Consider the following 13,656-nt stretch of genomic DNA (forward strand, 5'->3'; position numbering starts at 1 on the left):
GGGAAAAAAAAAAACTGTTCTCATTGACATAAGAGATGCAGAAAGCACCACTGAAAATCCAGGCACTGCTCAGCATCCACTGCAGGGTGTGGGAGCTGAGCTGTTTCTCCTCCACCCATTGCTGCTGAGACGATGTGATCGCATGAATGCAATGCTGTTTGCTTTCAAGGTTTGTGCCTGGCTATGACACAGCATCAGCATGCAATGATGCTTATCTTCTGCCTCCCTGCAGCTCCATTGTACAAGCACTCCGGCACCTCCCAGCTCAGCTCGCTGCTGAGTATGATACAACCATTCCCTTTAATCACAGCTCTTCACTTTCAAACCCTGCACACTGCTTTCCTGATGATTTTTTACTAACTGTGGTATAGCTTCTGCTTAATCTGACAGCAAAGCCACAGAGCTTTAGTTTGTGATATGACAGAAATGTGAACACGGCAGTCAAAGGAAACGCCACACGTTCAGTATCATTTGCTGCAGGAGGAGGGGCCGGCTGCTAAGACACAAGGCGGTGGCTTCAGCTCCCTTACAACTATTGTTTGCATTATAGTAACAGCAACACAAAACATCTGTGAACTGGTGACTGGTACAATCTGTACAAATTGCCTGTTTCACTGGGTTTTTTAAAAAATCAGCTTGGCTCAGCTCTCGTGAAGCGTGTCCATATTGCCATACACTCCCAATGGTACAAGGCGAGCAGACACAAGCAGCGTCTGCACCAACCTGCCACATGATGAGCCCGCACCCTGCTGCGGTCCCCACTTCTGCAGTGGGCTCTACACAATCACAAGTGAAGTCAATTTCTTTTGGTCGCTGAATCACCCTGCTTTATTTGAAAATATGATCCAAATCTCAGAATAGGAACAATGCAAAGAAATTTAAAACTAGCCTTTTTTCATCCACCTACTCAGAGCAAGAGTTATCTAAAAATACTACATACAATAAAATTCAAATTCCTCTTTTACACACGCAGTTCCCAAATGGCTTCTGGAACTATGAAAAAACCCACAGTAACAGAAGAAATAAATCTGTCATCTTCTGACATAAGATTTGCTAAATAATAATTATTTCAAACTGGCACAGTATGTCAAAATACAATGCTGCACAAGTTATAGCAAATCACACACCTCTCGACTGTATCGATACCCATAGTGTTGCCCCTGCAAGCACCTTTCAGGGAAAACCACACCTCTTATCGTACAAGATAGAGTTTGGGAAGGAAAAAAAAGGAAGTCTTACTCTGCTATTATGTATTCTAGCCACACACAAAAAGATTCAGAGATTTCAAGAGTGGTCTTTTCATCAAAGAGCAGCATCTGTTGAGACTGTAGTTGCAATATATGCTGTTACATTCTTGCTCTTCTTCCACAAATGGGATGTCTACCTATTACATCCTCACCCCTAAATCAAGTAAATCTTATCTTTTCCATTATTTACAATTTGCTTCACAATTTATCTACAATTCACTTCATATGACATGCCCAGCATATGGATCTAAGTGCTGCTTCATCTTTGGATTTGGACTTTTACAATTTATGTACTGCAGCCACTGCTAGCTGAAAAAGTCTTTGCAACACTCATAGCCCCAGATCTTCCAAACCTAAAAGAGGAAGAAACACTCAGCGTGATTTCATCCTTTGTGTAACTCTAAGGACTTACTAGAATATACTATTGTCCCTACATCTCCAGTGCAACAATGGTTGTATTCTCTAAAATCCAGATTAGTCGATGGCCCTGAAGATGATTAAGGATTTTATGCTAAATAGTCATTTGAAAACACTTTAAATTCCAAATCCACCTGTAGTTCCAGTTCTCTGCCTATAAACTTGTGTGGTTTAAAAACCATCAGATTAAATGAAATAGACATAAGAAGGCATGTTAGGCTATGTTATCACACTTTCTGCCAAGGCATTCATCTTTCCTGTTTTAGCATTTGAGAGGCAGAATCCTTTGTTGACAAGGCTTTAAAGATGCCACTGACAATTAGAAAAGACACTGCACCCCCAATTTATAGAGAAGATTCAAAAGACACAGGCTGGTGTTTGTATTCTCCTTGATTACCCCTATCTCCACAAAATGACTATTTGAAGGAGCAGTCTCTCAAAGGCAAAAATCCCAGTGGCAAATAATGGAGGGAAACCTTCAGAGCTTTTCTGTGCATTTCTTCTTGCAGTTTTTTCCCATAATATAGAAGAGAGTTAAATATCTTCTTTTTAGTAGATATATTTGGTTGTCTACAATCAGCACTAGTCAGATTCAGACCAGTATCATTACATTATCTTGCTTATAGCAAAGTACTAACAAACAAGGAACAATTTTAAACTTAATAGCAAAGAAGAAAGATATTCTTCCCACAAGGAATGCTTGCTTAAAATCCTTTCATAAGGATCAAAGAGCTGTAAATGGGATTTCATGAAGTACTGTCTGCGTATGGAAGATCTGCTTTTAATCAGCACAGTCCTTCTTTTTAAATTTCACATCTAGGTTACGCTCCATAGGAAGTCATTTTTAGCTAAAGTGATCCCTGAATCCGCTCAGGGAAATGCTTGTAAAACACTGTATCCTTGAGGCATCACTTCCAATAGGCCACTAACAGAGAATTGTGCTTTTAAGGTCATTTTCTTAACAAGTGCACTCCACTATATGGCAATTCATTTAGGAAGGATTATGTTGATTGTAGTAATGCTGTATCTTGGTGTGTAGCCAAAATATTCATTCATCTTTATTCATTTAAAAGATCTGATGTTCTTTTGTTTCCCCTTTTGAGACTTGACTTTTATTCAGCTGGCAATTTCACTCCTTAATTACACAGTCTAAAAGGGATACTCCTACAGCTACTAACTCCATGGGGATTTCTTCAATGGAAATGTCATCTTTGTTTTGCTTTTAGAAGAGAAGCACAACAAACATCTTATTGATGACAACATTCACTGGCATCAGCAGCGATTTCACCTAAGTGTGGGCTGGGGAGTTAAACCCATTGCATTGTGTGTTGTTATAGCCATGTCTTGGGTTACTCACAGGTTACATCAATTTGAGCTGAAAGTGCTCAAAGTGTCAGCAAGCCATTGCTAGGAAAGGTTAAACTGGGGGAAAAAAATAACAGTAATTCACAGCACAGCTGGCTGTTGTGTGCCACTGCACTGAAGAGGAGTTTTATTTCAGTTCTGGTCAGAAACTTGTCCCAGATTACTGGGACACGTCAGCTTTGGCACCACTCACAATCGAAATCCAGCTAAGACCATAAGGAATCCCTTTTCTGGACACAGAGATGGATGCAAAGGAAGCAGAACAGTAGAAAATGTCCTTTAATATGATGTTAACAACAGTAATTCATGATCGACTAAATGCAGTTGACACAGATGTGCACTGTTTGCCCTTAAGATACTTTTTGCTCTCATGTTGCTTCATGCATCTACTTCCCCTGCAAGTCACAGCAAGTTGCAATGCTTGCTGCTCCACCTCCCTGGATATTAGTGCCAGTCCATGAAGAACCCTTCCACAACCTGTTAGCTGGGAGTACTGCATACTCCTTTAGCCAGCCACATGCAAGGTGGGCAAGAGTGATCAGGTTTAAAGACACTTAGTGTAGATTTTACTGAAATCAGTGGGGGTGTTTATTATTCAGTGACATTTATTATTCGCCTAAGCACGAGTCAGGGCCTTAAAAGTCATCAGGACATGCACTACACATCAAAACTGTCTGGTGACAAGTTGTCCTGGTTTTGTCTGGGACAGTTAATTTTCTTCCTAGTAGCTGTTTCGGATTGTAGTATGGGAATAAAGTTGATGTTTTAGTTGTTGGGAACTAGTGCTTATCCTAAGTAAAGGACTTTTCAGTTTCTCATGCTCTGACAGCGAAGAGGTGCACAAGAAGCTGGGAGGGAGCACAGCCAAGAAAGCCAACCCAATCTAGCCAAAGGGCTATTCCATATCATAGAACTGGGGGAAGTTGACCAAGAAGAGTCAATCACTGCACAGGGACTGGCTGGGTCAGTGGGTGGTGAGCAATTGCATTGTGCATCAGTTGTCTTTCCTGGGGTTTATTTCTTGCTCTTTTTGTTACCTTCCTTTAAAAAAAAATCAATTATTAAACCATTCTTATCTCAACTCATGAGTTTTACTAGTTTTCCTTTCCAACTCTGCCCCCCTGTCCTGCTGGGGGTGAGGAGGAGGGAGTGAGTGGCTGCATGGTGCTTAGTTGCCAGCTGGGCTTAAACCATGACACATCAAGTGACAAGCAAGTGTGATCCCAAATCATCTCTGTCCCAAGGGACAATGCCATCATCTTTACATGTAGTAAGATTAGAAATCTGAAAATGATTTTGCTGCTCATCTCTGTTCCATCCTTCTCATTCCTCACCAAAGCAGCAATAATTTTTTTCCAACTAACTCCCATAGTGCCCAAGTGCTTCACAAGCCAGTGGGATCTCCTGGATCCCACAAAGGAAAATGAAACCTTTCCCTTTTACCACATTTAGAAACTCCCTTAGAAAAGAAATGTCGGCAAAGAAGAAAACAGACCCTGATCTCTTGCCAAGGCAGTGGTTCATTGGCACTGGTTGCTCACGGCACTTGCAAGACATAGATTCAAACTTGCTGAACAATCACCTCACTGCATCAGTTGTCTTCCCAGACAGCCACTGTCCCCTTTCCAAACCTGCCCAGCTTCCAGCAAAATGCAGCTCAGCTCCCTGTGGTGGCACCAGCTATGATGCTGAAAACCCTGATGCCCTGCTGAAGGCACCGACTGACAAACTTGCTGTGGCACTCAAAGGAATCACTGCCTCAAACCCTTTTTTATGTCCCTCTGCCAAAGGTTTCAGTCTCCATAGAAATGTTCCTAGAAAGACTCAATCTGAGTGTAATTTATGACATCAGATAGAAGTGACTTAAACACTATGGACACATTTTCTCCTGCAGAAAAAAGGAAAAGACTTATCACAGAGCAACAGAAAAGGTGGCTGAAGTCTAGCAACTTCTACTGAAGCAGCTAAAGCATCTCTACAGCTGCCAAGTCCAAGTTCAGTGCAATATGCAATATGAATTCACAAATAGTTCATTGGCAGACAGGTAAACAGCTACAGATGGAAAAGTATAACTTTGTGTATTAAGTAAGTATTTAAAAGAGGATTCAGAAGTCCCAGGCCTTGGTGTTTTAAAGTAGGACAAAAAAGGCTGTCTAAATCAGTCCAAATCTTGTGCCAATAGCAGAATAATAATGTGAGACGTTGTTCCCATGCCCAGCACTCAGTAGGCTTTTCAAACACTTTTGACAAGTCACACACCAATCTGTTTGTAGCTTCATACTGTTACACATCAGTGGGTGGGAAAAAAGGGACAGCCTAGGGAGATATGGAAGAGAATCAAACTTAGATGAGGACTTTGGTTCCCCATTCCAGGCACTTATCATGCTTTGTATATGTAGGACATGTCTCATCTGCTGTCCAAAGTGAATTAGCTGGCAGCTCTCACATTGCTGTTCTCTCACACCAGAACACCTCACATTAACCTAGAACTTTGCTTAGCCAAACAGAAAGTTTCTGTCCTGATCCTCAACAGTTAGCTTGAGACCAAAGTATTACACAGCAGAAGTCCAGATTAATGCATTTTTTCCCTCTCAAAGTATTCTGCCATGTTCAGCTGAAGCCTACATTTCTCAGTTCCCTCTGTGTCAATTCAAAAGGCTACAACTAAAATTACTCTCTGTACCCACTTCTCTGATTTTTTCCAGCCTCTCTTCATTTTTCTGCATCTGCTTCTCTCTCATTTTGTGCCAGCTCTTCCCTTTACTTGCAAAGCTCAATAGTAAGATTCTCCCTCTGTAACACCACATGTTTGAGGTCTCTTGTCTCTCCATGCCTTACAGTCTGCCAGCTCAGGACCAACATCTCCTTCCCCCATTCATATACCAACCCTTGGACCATTCCCAGAAATATCATTCCCTTTTCTAAGAGATTTATGCACCATTTACCCCTCCCACATCCCTCTTTGCCTTTGCTTTGGTGACTATTCTCCCTTTGCTCAGCAGAGTTGTCTTCACACCTCCTCTTCACTGAGCTCATGCTGTTATGTTTTAATGGCTGCAACTGCTACTGGAACAAACAAGTCCTCTAACAGACATTTTTTTACATGCCACATGCCTTTTTTTTAACTGTGCTCTGTATTTACTGCAATTTTGAGTTCATCTGGGCTAAGGCCTTGCTTCAAAAATGCCCAGCACTACCAAAACACAAGCCCAAACCATTTGTAACATTTTCAGTGTTATGGCCTCCCTGTAATATGGTGCTCAAGAGGAGACTAACAGCAATGTTAAAAGTAATGGGTGGGATGGATCCTGGAAAATCTGGTGTGTGTGACAGCATGCCTGCACAACTAAAGCACAACAGATTGCCACCTCTTGCAGAAAAATACCTCAGCCATGGATGTGGTGGCTCACTGTACTACACAGCCTGAGAAATATGCTCCTGCAGATGCATTCTTGGCCACCATCACAATATGCACACCCTGCTGCACTTCAAGCTAACACTCCTGAATCAGGGGAGTGAGACTGCCCCAAGGATTTCAGACCATAGCAGAGGATGTGACTGAAGTGCTTACTTACTGGTTCAGTGCATCTCTATTTTACATCACCCACAGACTGGACTAGTGCTTCAAATACAGTGGTCCTTCCCACAGTAGTTACAGAGAAAGGGGCTCAGTTTCTCCAGTCTGACTCACAACCAAATGGCACCTTACACTGGGCCAGTGCTGGTGCTTGACTAACAACAGCAAGCCTGGATGCTGTGTGGGATGTATAAAGGGCAACAGGAGAGTCACAAACAGAATAAATTGCAAGAAATGTGAATTTTCAGAGACTGAAATGAAAAAAAAAGGCAGGTGAAAATAAATTGTAAAAGCATGGGCAAACTTGGTAAATGAGAGCAAGGAGATGCTCAATGCCAGAGGAGTCTGTCTGCAACACAGTGTATCTACTGTCCCAGATACTTCCAGGAGAAAGAGGAAAAGGGAGGCAGGAAAAAACCTGCTTTGGAGCAAAAGTGGTGAAAGGGGTACTGTTAGATACTGCTAATAGTCTGATGGAGACAGGAGCCAAGGCACCGTTAGAAAAAGAATGAGAAGACAGTCGTGCTCATGCACCAAGTGGAATAGGGACACCACTAAATTGTCTTCCAAGAGTGATATCTGCTCCCACACTGATCAGAGCTGAACCCAGCCTCTGACTCTTCCTTCACAAAGTCCCTGATGCACACACCTGACCCACAGTAAGCTCCCAAAGTCTGTTTCAGCCAGGAACTCACTGCAGGCAGCACCTGTGGCTGGATGCTGTGGCAGGATGCTGGGTGCTGTTGCCCTTATGTGCCACACACAAGGAACAGAGGCTTGGTACAAGGAAAATCCACAGCAAAGTATCAGCACATAAGATACTGCTAAAAATTAGTTTCTCACTACTCTAAAAAATGCAAGAGCTGGAGTAGGTCCAAAAGGCAGTGTATGTGTGGGGGGAAATGTTTAATTTAAGCACAGTAAAAAATGACATTTTTATTTTCATCATTGCTTTTGTCATTGTGTAACTTTACAGAGATATCACATCTCAGAGCCCAGAAGGCTTGAAGCTCCAAGGTATTTCTTTAGTGGCAGGATGCAATATTTCATTTACCATACTGGAATGGGGCTTTCAGAAGACACAAGCAGAGAAATTCAGTGGGCTCTTGGGGAATGGACAGTGCATACAAGGTATAATACAGAGTGCCTCTTTGGCTGTTGCTGGAAGAAAAGAAGGGCCAGAAGTGTAAAACATTCAAATAAAAAAGGCAGTCCAAGTCCAATGCCTGTCAACTTCACTAATGTTAATTTATGCCTTTGATTTGGTCACACAACATGAGAGCGTTAATGAATATTCATTTGTAGAAGCTTCAACACATCCCATTTCAAAGAAAACAGGCTTAGGTTTGGGCTTTCTTTTCCCCAGCACAGAGAAGCAAATCTGTGAGAAGTGAAGAAATTAAAACAAACTGTTGATTCCAAGACAAACACTTGCAATTCTTCCAGTTTCTTCTCTTGCTCCCAACTGGAAAGCAACCAACCAACTATGGGTGGGAACCTGTTATACTCCAGCTGCAAATGAAGGTCAAGCTGCTAACAAAGCACCTGACACTCACTCAAAGGTGACAGTCATCAGTCAGGGCATCCTCTATTCCAGAAGCACCTTGCATAACTGCAAGTCACACCAAGGAGAGAGGAGCCATCACCTGAAGAGCCACTGCAACACCCAGGCACACCCTTAGTCACCAGGCACTGCAGCCTGTTGATAGAGGTAAACTACAAAAATGCAGCACTTTGGTATCATAAAACTCTGCTTTTAGAAGGAGGCTGTTCCCATCCTGATCAAACATTTTGGCTAAAGAATTTTTTCTTTTTAATTCTCAAGAAAACCTCCAAGTGCTTAAAAGCCTTGTAGCACTAGCTCTGATAATGCTGCTAACCATCAGGTTTGCTCGGGAAGCTGCCACACCCACCAGTCAGCCCTCTCCTCAGCTACAGAAACTTGCCTTGCACCTCGATGGTGCCAGCTTTCCTGGGAAAGCTCCTCAAACCCAAGCTTCTTTGAGCTCACCCCATTTCTCCACTCATTTCTGCCCTAGATGCCACAGCAGCAGTGACCTCATCACCTACTGATCCAGACCCCAGGAGGAAAGAGGGCACCAACCTGGAGACCTGACACCAGTGCTGAAGAAAACCTCTGCATGACCAAACTCCGGGGGAGATCTCACCTGAAACCCCTCTCCCCACCAGCTCCCTCTGTTCTTTATCCCTAGCCTCTGTCGATCCAGTGCATCTGTGGGAAACAATATACTGAATGGAAAGACCCAGATCCTTTCTTTCTGGCATGGAAAGCATGCTCTATTGTACTCTTGCTCGGGGATAAAAGCATCTAGCGGGAGACAGGCACGGATAGGAAGAGGATGGTTATGATTAACTCCTTGACTCCTGATCCCCACCACGTCTGGTGTATTAATAGCACACAGAGGTGTGGATGCCGGCATCATGGCGCTCTTTGATTTTCCACGCTTCCCTCCCCACCATACAGCCCTCGTTCCCCCATCTCCCGCGCCTCCGCGTACGCAGCCCGCCCCAGCCGGCCGCCCCGCTCCCGCCGGGGGTCTGCGCTGCCCCTGCCCCCGCCGGGAGGCAGCGGCGCCGGGGGCACGTTGTGCTGCGGCTCGTCCCCTCCCTCTTTTGTTCTGCCTCGCCCGGCGGCCGAGCCTCCCCGGGCCCTGCTCCTCGGGAGGTCGGCCCCGCCGCCTCCGACCCCCGCGGCCCGCCGGTGCCGGGGCAAACCTCCCCTCGCCGCCCCGACCCACCGCCGCCGGCTCCGGGCTGCCGGGAGAACACGCAGCGCCGAGCCCCAGCGGCGCGGAAGGGAAAATGAAACAAAAAAACAGAACTAAACATATAACATTAAAACAAAGAATACAATGAAATCGCTCCTCGCCTGGAGCTGCAACAGGAGGCGGAGAAGGAGAGGGCATCGGCGCCCGCACCCACCCCGCCCCGCGGAACCGCGGCCCCGCAGCCTGCGGGCTCCGCCGCCATCCGCGGAGCTCTGCGCGGCCGCGGCCGCTGCGCTCCCTCCTCATGCTCTTCCGCGCCCCGCTAACAAAGGAGCGAGGGCAGCGGCCTCGGGATCCGCTTACCGTTATGTGCGGGATGCTCTTCTTGCCCTGGTAAGACATGTCGGCTGCCGCTAGCGCCGGGCGCACGCCACACACCCCAAGAAGCGAGCTGAGCCCGGCAGAAAGATAGCGGTGGTAGTAAGAGGAATAATAAATTCAGAGCCCGGTCGGGTGATGGGGCGGGGCGGGGGAGACCCGGCAGAGCTGTGCAATGGAGGCAAAGTTTCCTCGCCCGAAGAAAGGGGGAGGCAGGCAAACCCAGCACCTTTTTTTCCGGCTGCAATAGAACAGGGACGCGGCTCCCGAGGGGGGGCTCGGTGAGCGCTGCCTTTCCCGGCGGCAGCAGCGCCCTCCCGCCTGCAGGTCGGAGCAGGATTCGCTCAGCTCAACCCAGGAAGCGTTTCCTTCCCTCCTGTCCCCCACCCCTACCCCCTCAGCCCCCCTTCCCAGCCCATCAATCCAGCCGCAGCCTCCCTCCCTCCTGCACCGGCGCTGGGAAACGCCGCCCTCCCCAGCTCCGCCGCCGCCCCGCTCGCACGCCGAGGACACCAGCTGGGTCCCACGCGTGGGCTTCCGCAGGGTGGTCACCGGGGCAGGGGAGTAACCCCCGGTGGCGTGTCCTTCCGCTCTGTCCCCACGGCATTGACCCTGCGCTTTCCCCATGCCACTGCCTGCTCTGTGCCCATGGCACTGACGGCACTACCCTGCACCGTCCCTATAGCGCTGCCCAGCGCTGTCCCCACAGCACTGCCTTGCTCTGACCCCAATGGCACTGCCAGCTCTGTCTCATCAATGTCTGACCTCAACAGCACTGCCCTGCTGTGCCCTCCTTGTCACTGTCCTAGTGGCACTCCCGTCTCTGCCCCAGGCACAGGAGAGGGTGGGGGCTGGTGCAAGCAGGCCAGGCTAGTTAAATACTATGTCAACAGCTGCTGAAGTGTAAAAGTGGCAAACTGATACCTTTCCAGTTTTTCTGATTCACAGAGTGCCTCCCTCCACCTATTGTGATTGTTAAGGCTCCATGAACAACTTCAGGAAGGGTAAAAGGAACTGCAAATCTACACCCAAGTTAATCCCCCCCATAAGCAGCCAGGGGCTCTTAGTGCACACACCCCTGCAACACACACACACACACACAAGCGATTTCACATCCAGCTCACAGCCCTGACACATCCTCCCCAAAATAACCATTTGGAGCTTGCAAGAAGTTTCATCTGCCGCTGTGCAGGGGTCAGGCACATGGCTGCTGCTTACAGTGCACCTTCCTAAGCCAGTAACCAAATATTGCCTACTTTACCCCCAGCTTCTTCCTCCTCCCCCCCACCAACTCCAATCCAGAGCCAGACAACTTCAGAAGCACAGCGAGATCCAGGGAAGTAGTGTGCGATGTGCCCACTACCCTGAGTCAGAGGCTGAACTAGGAAGCAGCGAAAATAGGGAGGAGGCACCAAAGATGTCCCAGAAGATGGGGGACTTTTAGGGTGTGCTGTGCCCTCTCTGTCCTGATGGAAAAGACACAGGGGTTCAGGTGAGCCGGGAAAGAGAAAACTGCACTGCAGCTGGCTGTTGGTCTCCAAAGGCAGCCCTGAGGTGCTGCAGTGGTTGCAGGTGGTTGCAGTGAAGCAGCACCACTGTAAGCGCAGTGTCCCACCACAGCAGGCACCTATCAGGCTGCCTTGTGGCTCCTGCACCCAGCCCCTACACTAGAGAGGACCAGCGCCCCATTCATGCTCCAGTTGAACAGAAGGGGGGGGGAAAAAAAGTGGAAACTCTCAGTTTAGACTGTGGAAAGAGCTAAGAGTGAACAGGCCGTACAGCCTCCAGGCTGGGTGCTAAGAGAAAGGATGCATCTGTGCAAGGAGGTAAGTGCAAGGCCACATCTTTCTTCTAAGGGGAAATCAATGACAGTCCTGGCTCCCAGAAGAGCCAGCCCCTGGGTCTGCGCCTCCGGTCTGCATGCCTCAGACAGGGGTAAGGATGGAAAAGCACAGCTGCTTCACCTTCTCCAGAAGTCTACACTGTAAGTCTAAGTTGCAGCACCAGAGGTGGGGAACCCACGGCAAAGGTTTCAGCAGATCCTCCCGGCTCACGCGCTCTCTGCCAGGGAGACAATGAAGGCTCCTGGGGAGCCAGGAGGGAGGCAGGGGCAGAGCCGAGGACGGGGCAGAGCCAGGGGCTGTACCTGGGACAGGCTCCGTGGAGTTTGCCCGGCTTGCCGAGAAGTGCAGTGGAGGCTGCTTTGTTCCGGAAGGCTGCGGAGAGGCGCCGAAGGGGCCCGGGCTGCCCTCCAGCCCACCAGGCAGCGTTTTACCGGCAGGCAAGGAAACGGAGAAAACTCATCGCCATCACTTACAAAGGCAAACGATTCCTGGGGTCGCCTCCCTCCCCCCTGCCCCCACTAAGCTCAGGCAAGTGAGTTAGTTTAGGAGCCAGCCAGGCTCTTCCTATCGCATCGCGGTGCCGGAGAGGATGGGTCCGTGCCTCTCCGACCTTCAGTGCCCGAACTACCCCGCGAAGGCAGCCCCCGTCCCCTCGCGCCGGCGAGCGGGGCTCTGCGGCAAAGCTCAGCTCCGCACGGCTCTCCCGGCGAGCGGGGGGCGGCGGCTCCCCGCCTCCCGGCCCGGGGCCCCGCTCACCTGCCCATTGTCCTGGCCCTGCAGCAGCTCTTTCCCCACGGGGTATCTGATCTCCACGCCCGGGGTCTTGTCCTCCCGGTCGCCCGGGGAGCTGATGACGGAGCCAGAGACCTCGCTGATGTCGCTGGCGGTCTCGCTGTAGTTGTCCCCTCCGTCCAGCATATCGTGCCGGCTGCCGCTCCGTGGGGTCCGGGACCCCTTCTTCCCCACGCTGTAGGCGTCGAAGTCGATGGTTTTGTTCTCGTAGGCCCCCTCCACGGAGGCGAACATCCCCCCGTATTTCTGCCGCGGTGTCTGGGCTGTCGTACCCGGCCTAGCTAGATACACGGGCAGATCATCTTCTTTATTCCAGTTCCTCTTTCTCTCGGCCATTCTCGCTGTCCGGATATCTCCGTCCCTTCCTCCCTCTATCTCTCTGCCTCCCACTTCTCTGCACCTTCTACTACCGGGATAAGCTGCTAGTGACCATAAAAATGAATGGATGGATGCAGCAGTGACGGAGCTGGGTTGGCTGGTGGGATCTTTCCCTTAGGAAGATGTAAACGTTAATCTCCCCCCACCCACTCCCCGGGAAAAAAAGAAAAAAAAAAAGAGAGAAAGAGAGAGAAAGAAATAAATCCAAGCGGGATATAAAAATAGCCGTGTTAGTAAAGAGCACGTGAAAATAAAGTACAAAGAGCGGAGAGGAGAGGGTGGCAGAGGCAGGTGATTGGAAAGCCCTTGACGAATAGGAAGAGCGGCAGCAATTCCCAGAGCAAGGACCGCAGTGCACACGCTCCCCCAGTGTAAAGAATGGTCCGGGGGGCGGGAGGCGGGGGGAGGAGGAAGCCCTCAACATGCACACACAGCCGGTGCAAACGGGGTCGTTCCCGGCGGGCGAGCGCCAGTCACCTGCTGCTACGTGGCTTCGGGGGGGGGGGGGGAAGCTAAAAATCTCCCCAGCACCCTTCGAGCGAGCCAGAGGGAGTTTCTGCCACTTTGCACACTCACAATTCCCCGCAACGCCTCTCTTCGCAGGAGAAGGCTGCGGCGGAGCCCGGGCGCGGGGCGCGGCCGCGCTGCCCGCGGTGCGGGGCCGCTTGGGGCCGGCCCTTGGCTGCGAGAGGCAACGGCGGGGAGAAGAGGGAGGGGTGGCCGCGGTGGGAGCAGGAAGCACAACCAGCCCCAAGCTCCCGGTGCGGGGGAGCTGGCCCCGCCCGCTGCCTGCCGCAGCAGCTGGTGCCCGGGGGAGTGTCGGCGGCCCCGCTCCGCCCTGCCGCCCCCGGCCACCCACACTCGCCCGGTCCCGCAGCTCTCCGGCAGGCAGCGGGCGCGGCGGCGGCTCTGACACGGAAGTGATCGCG

The 13,656-nt window shown here is 49.6% G+C and overlaps 1 protein-coding gene across 1 annotated transcript in view; it reads right to left on the reverse strand.

Annotated features, from left to right (window-relative positions):
* Positions 1-12,685, reverse strand: part of CRMP1 (collapsin response mediator protein 1) — a 50,483-nt gene extending 37,798 nt beyond the window's left edge. Inside the window, exon 1 of the mRNA XM_061992432.1 lies at positions 12,314-12,685. Within this exon, the coding sequence (XP_061848416.1) occupies positions 12,314-12,685 (372 nt within the window). The remainder of the gene's footprint in view (positions 1-12,313) is intronic.
* Positions 12,686-13,656: the final 971 nt, after the last annotated feature.

Source organism: Colius striatus, chromosome 3 (assembly GCF_028858725.1).
Source record: "Colius striatus isolate bColStr4 chromosome 3, bColStr4.1.hap1, whole genome shotgun sequence".
NCBI classification, from domain to species: domain Eukaryota; kingdom Metazoa; phylum Chordata; class Aves; order Coliiformes; family Coliidae; genus Colius; species Colius striatus.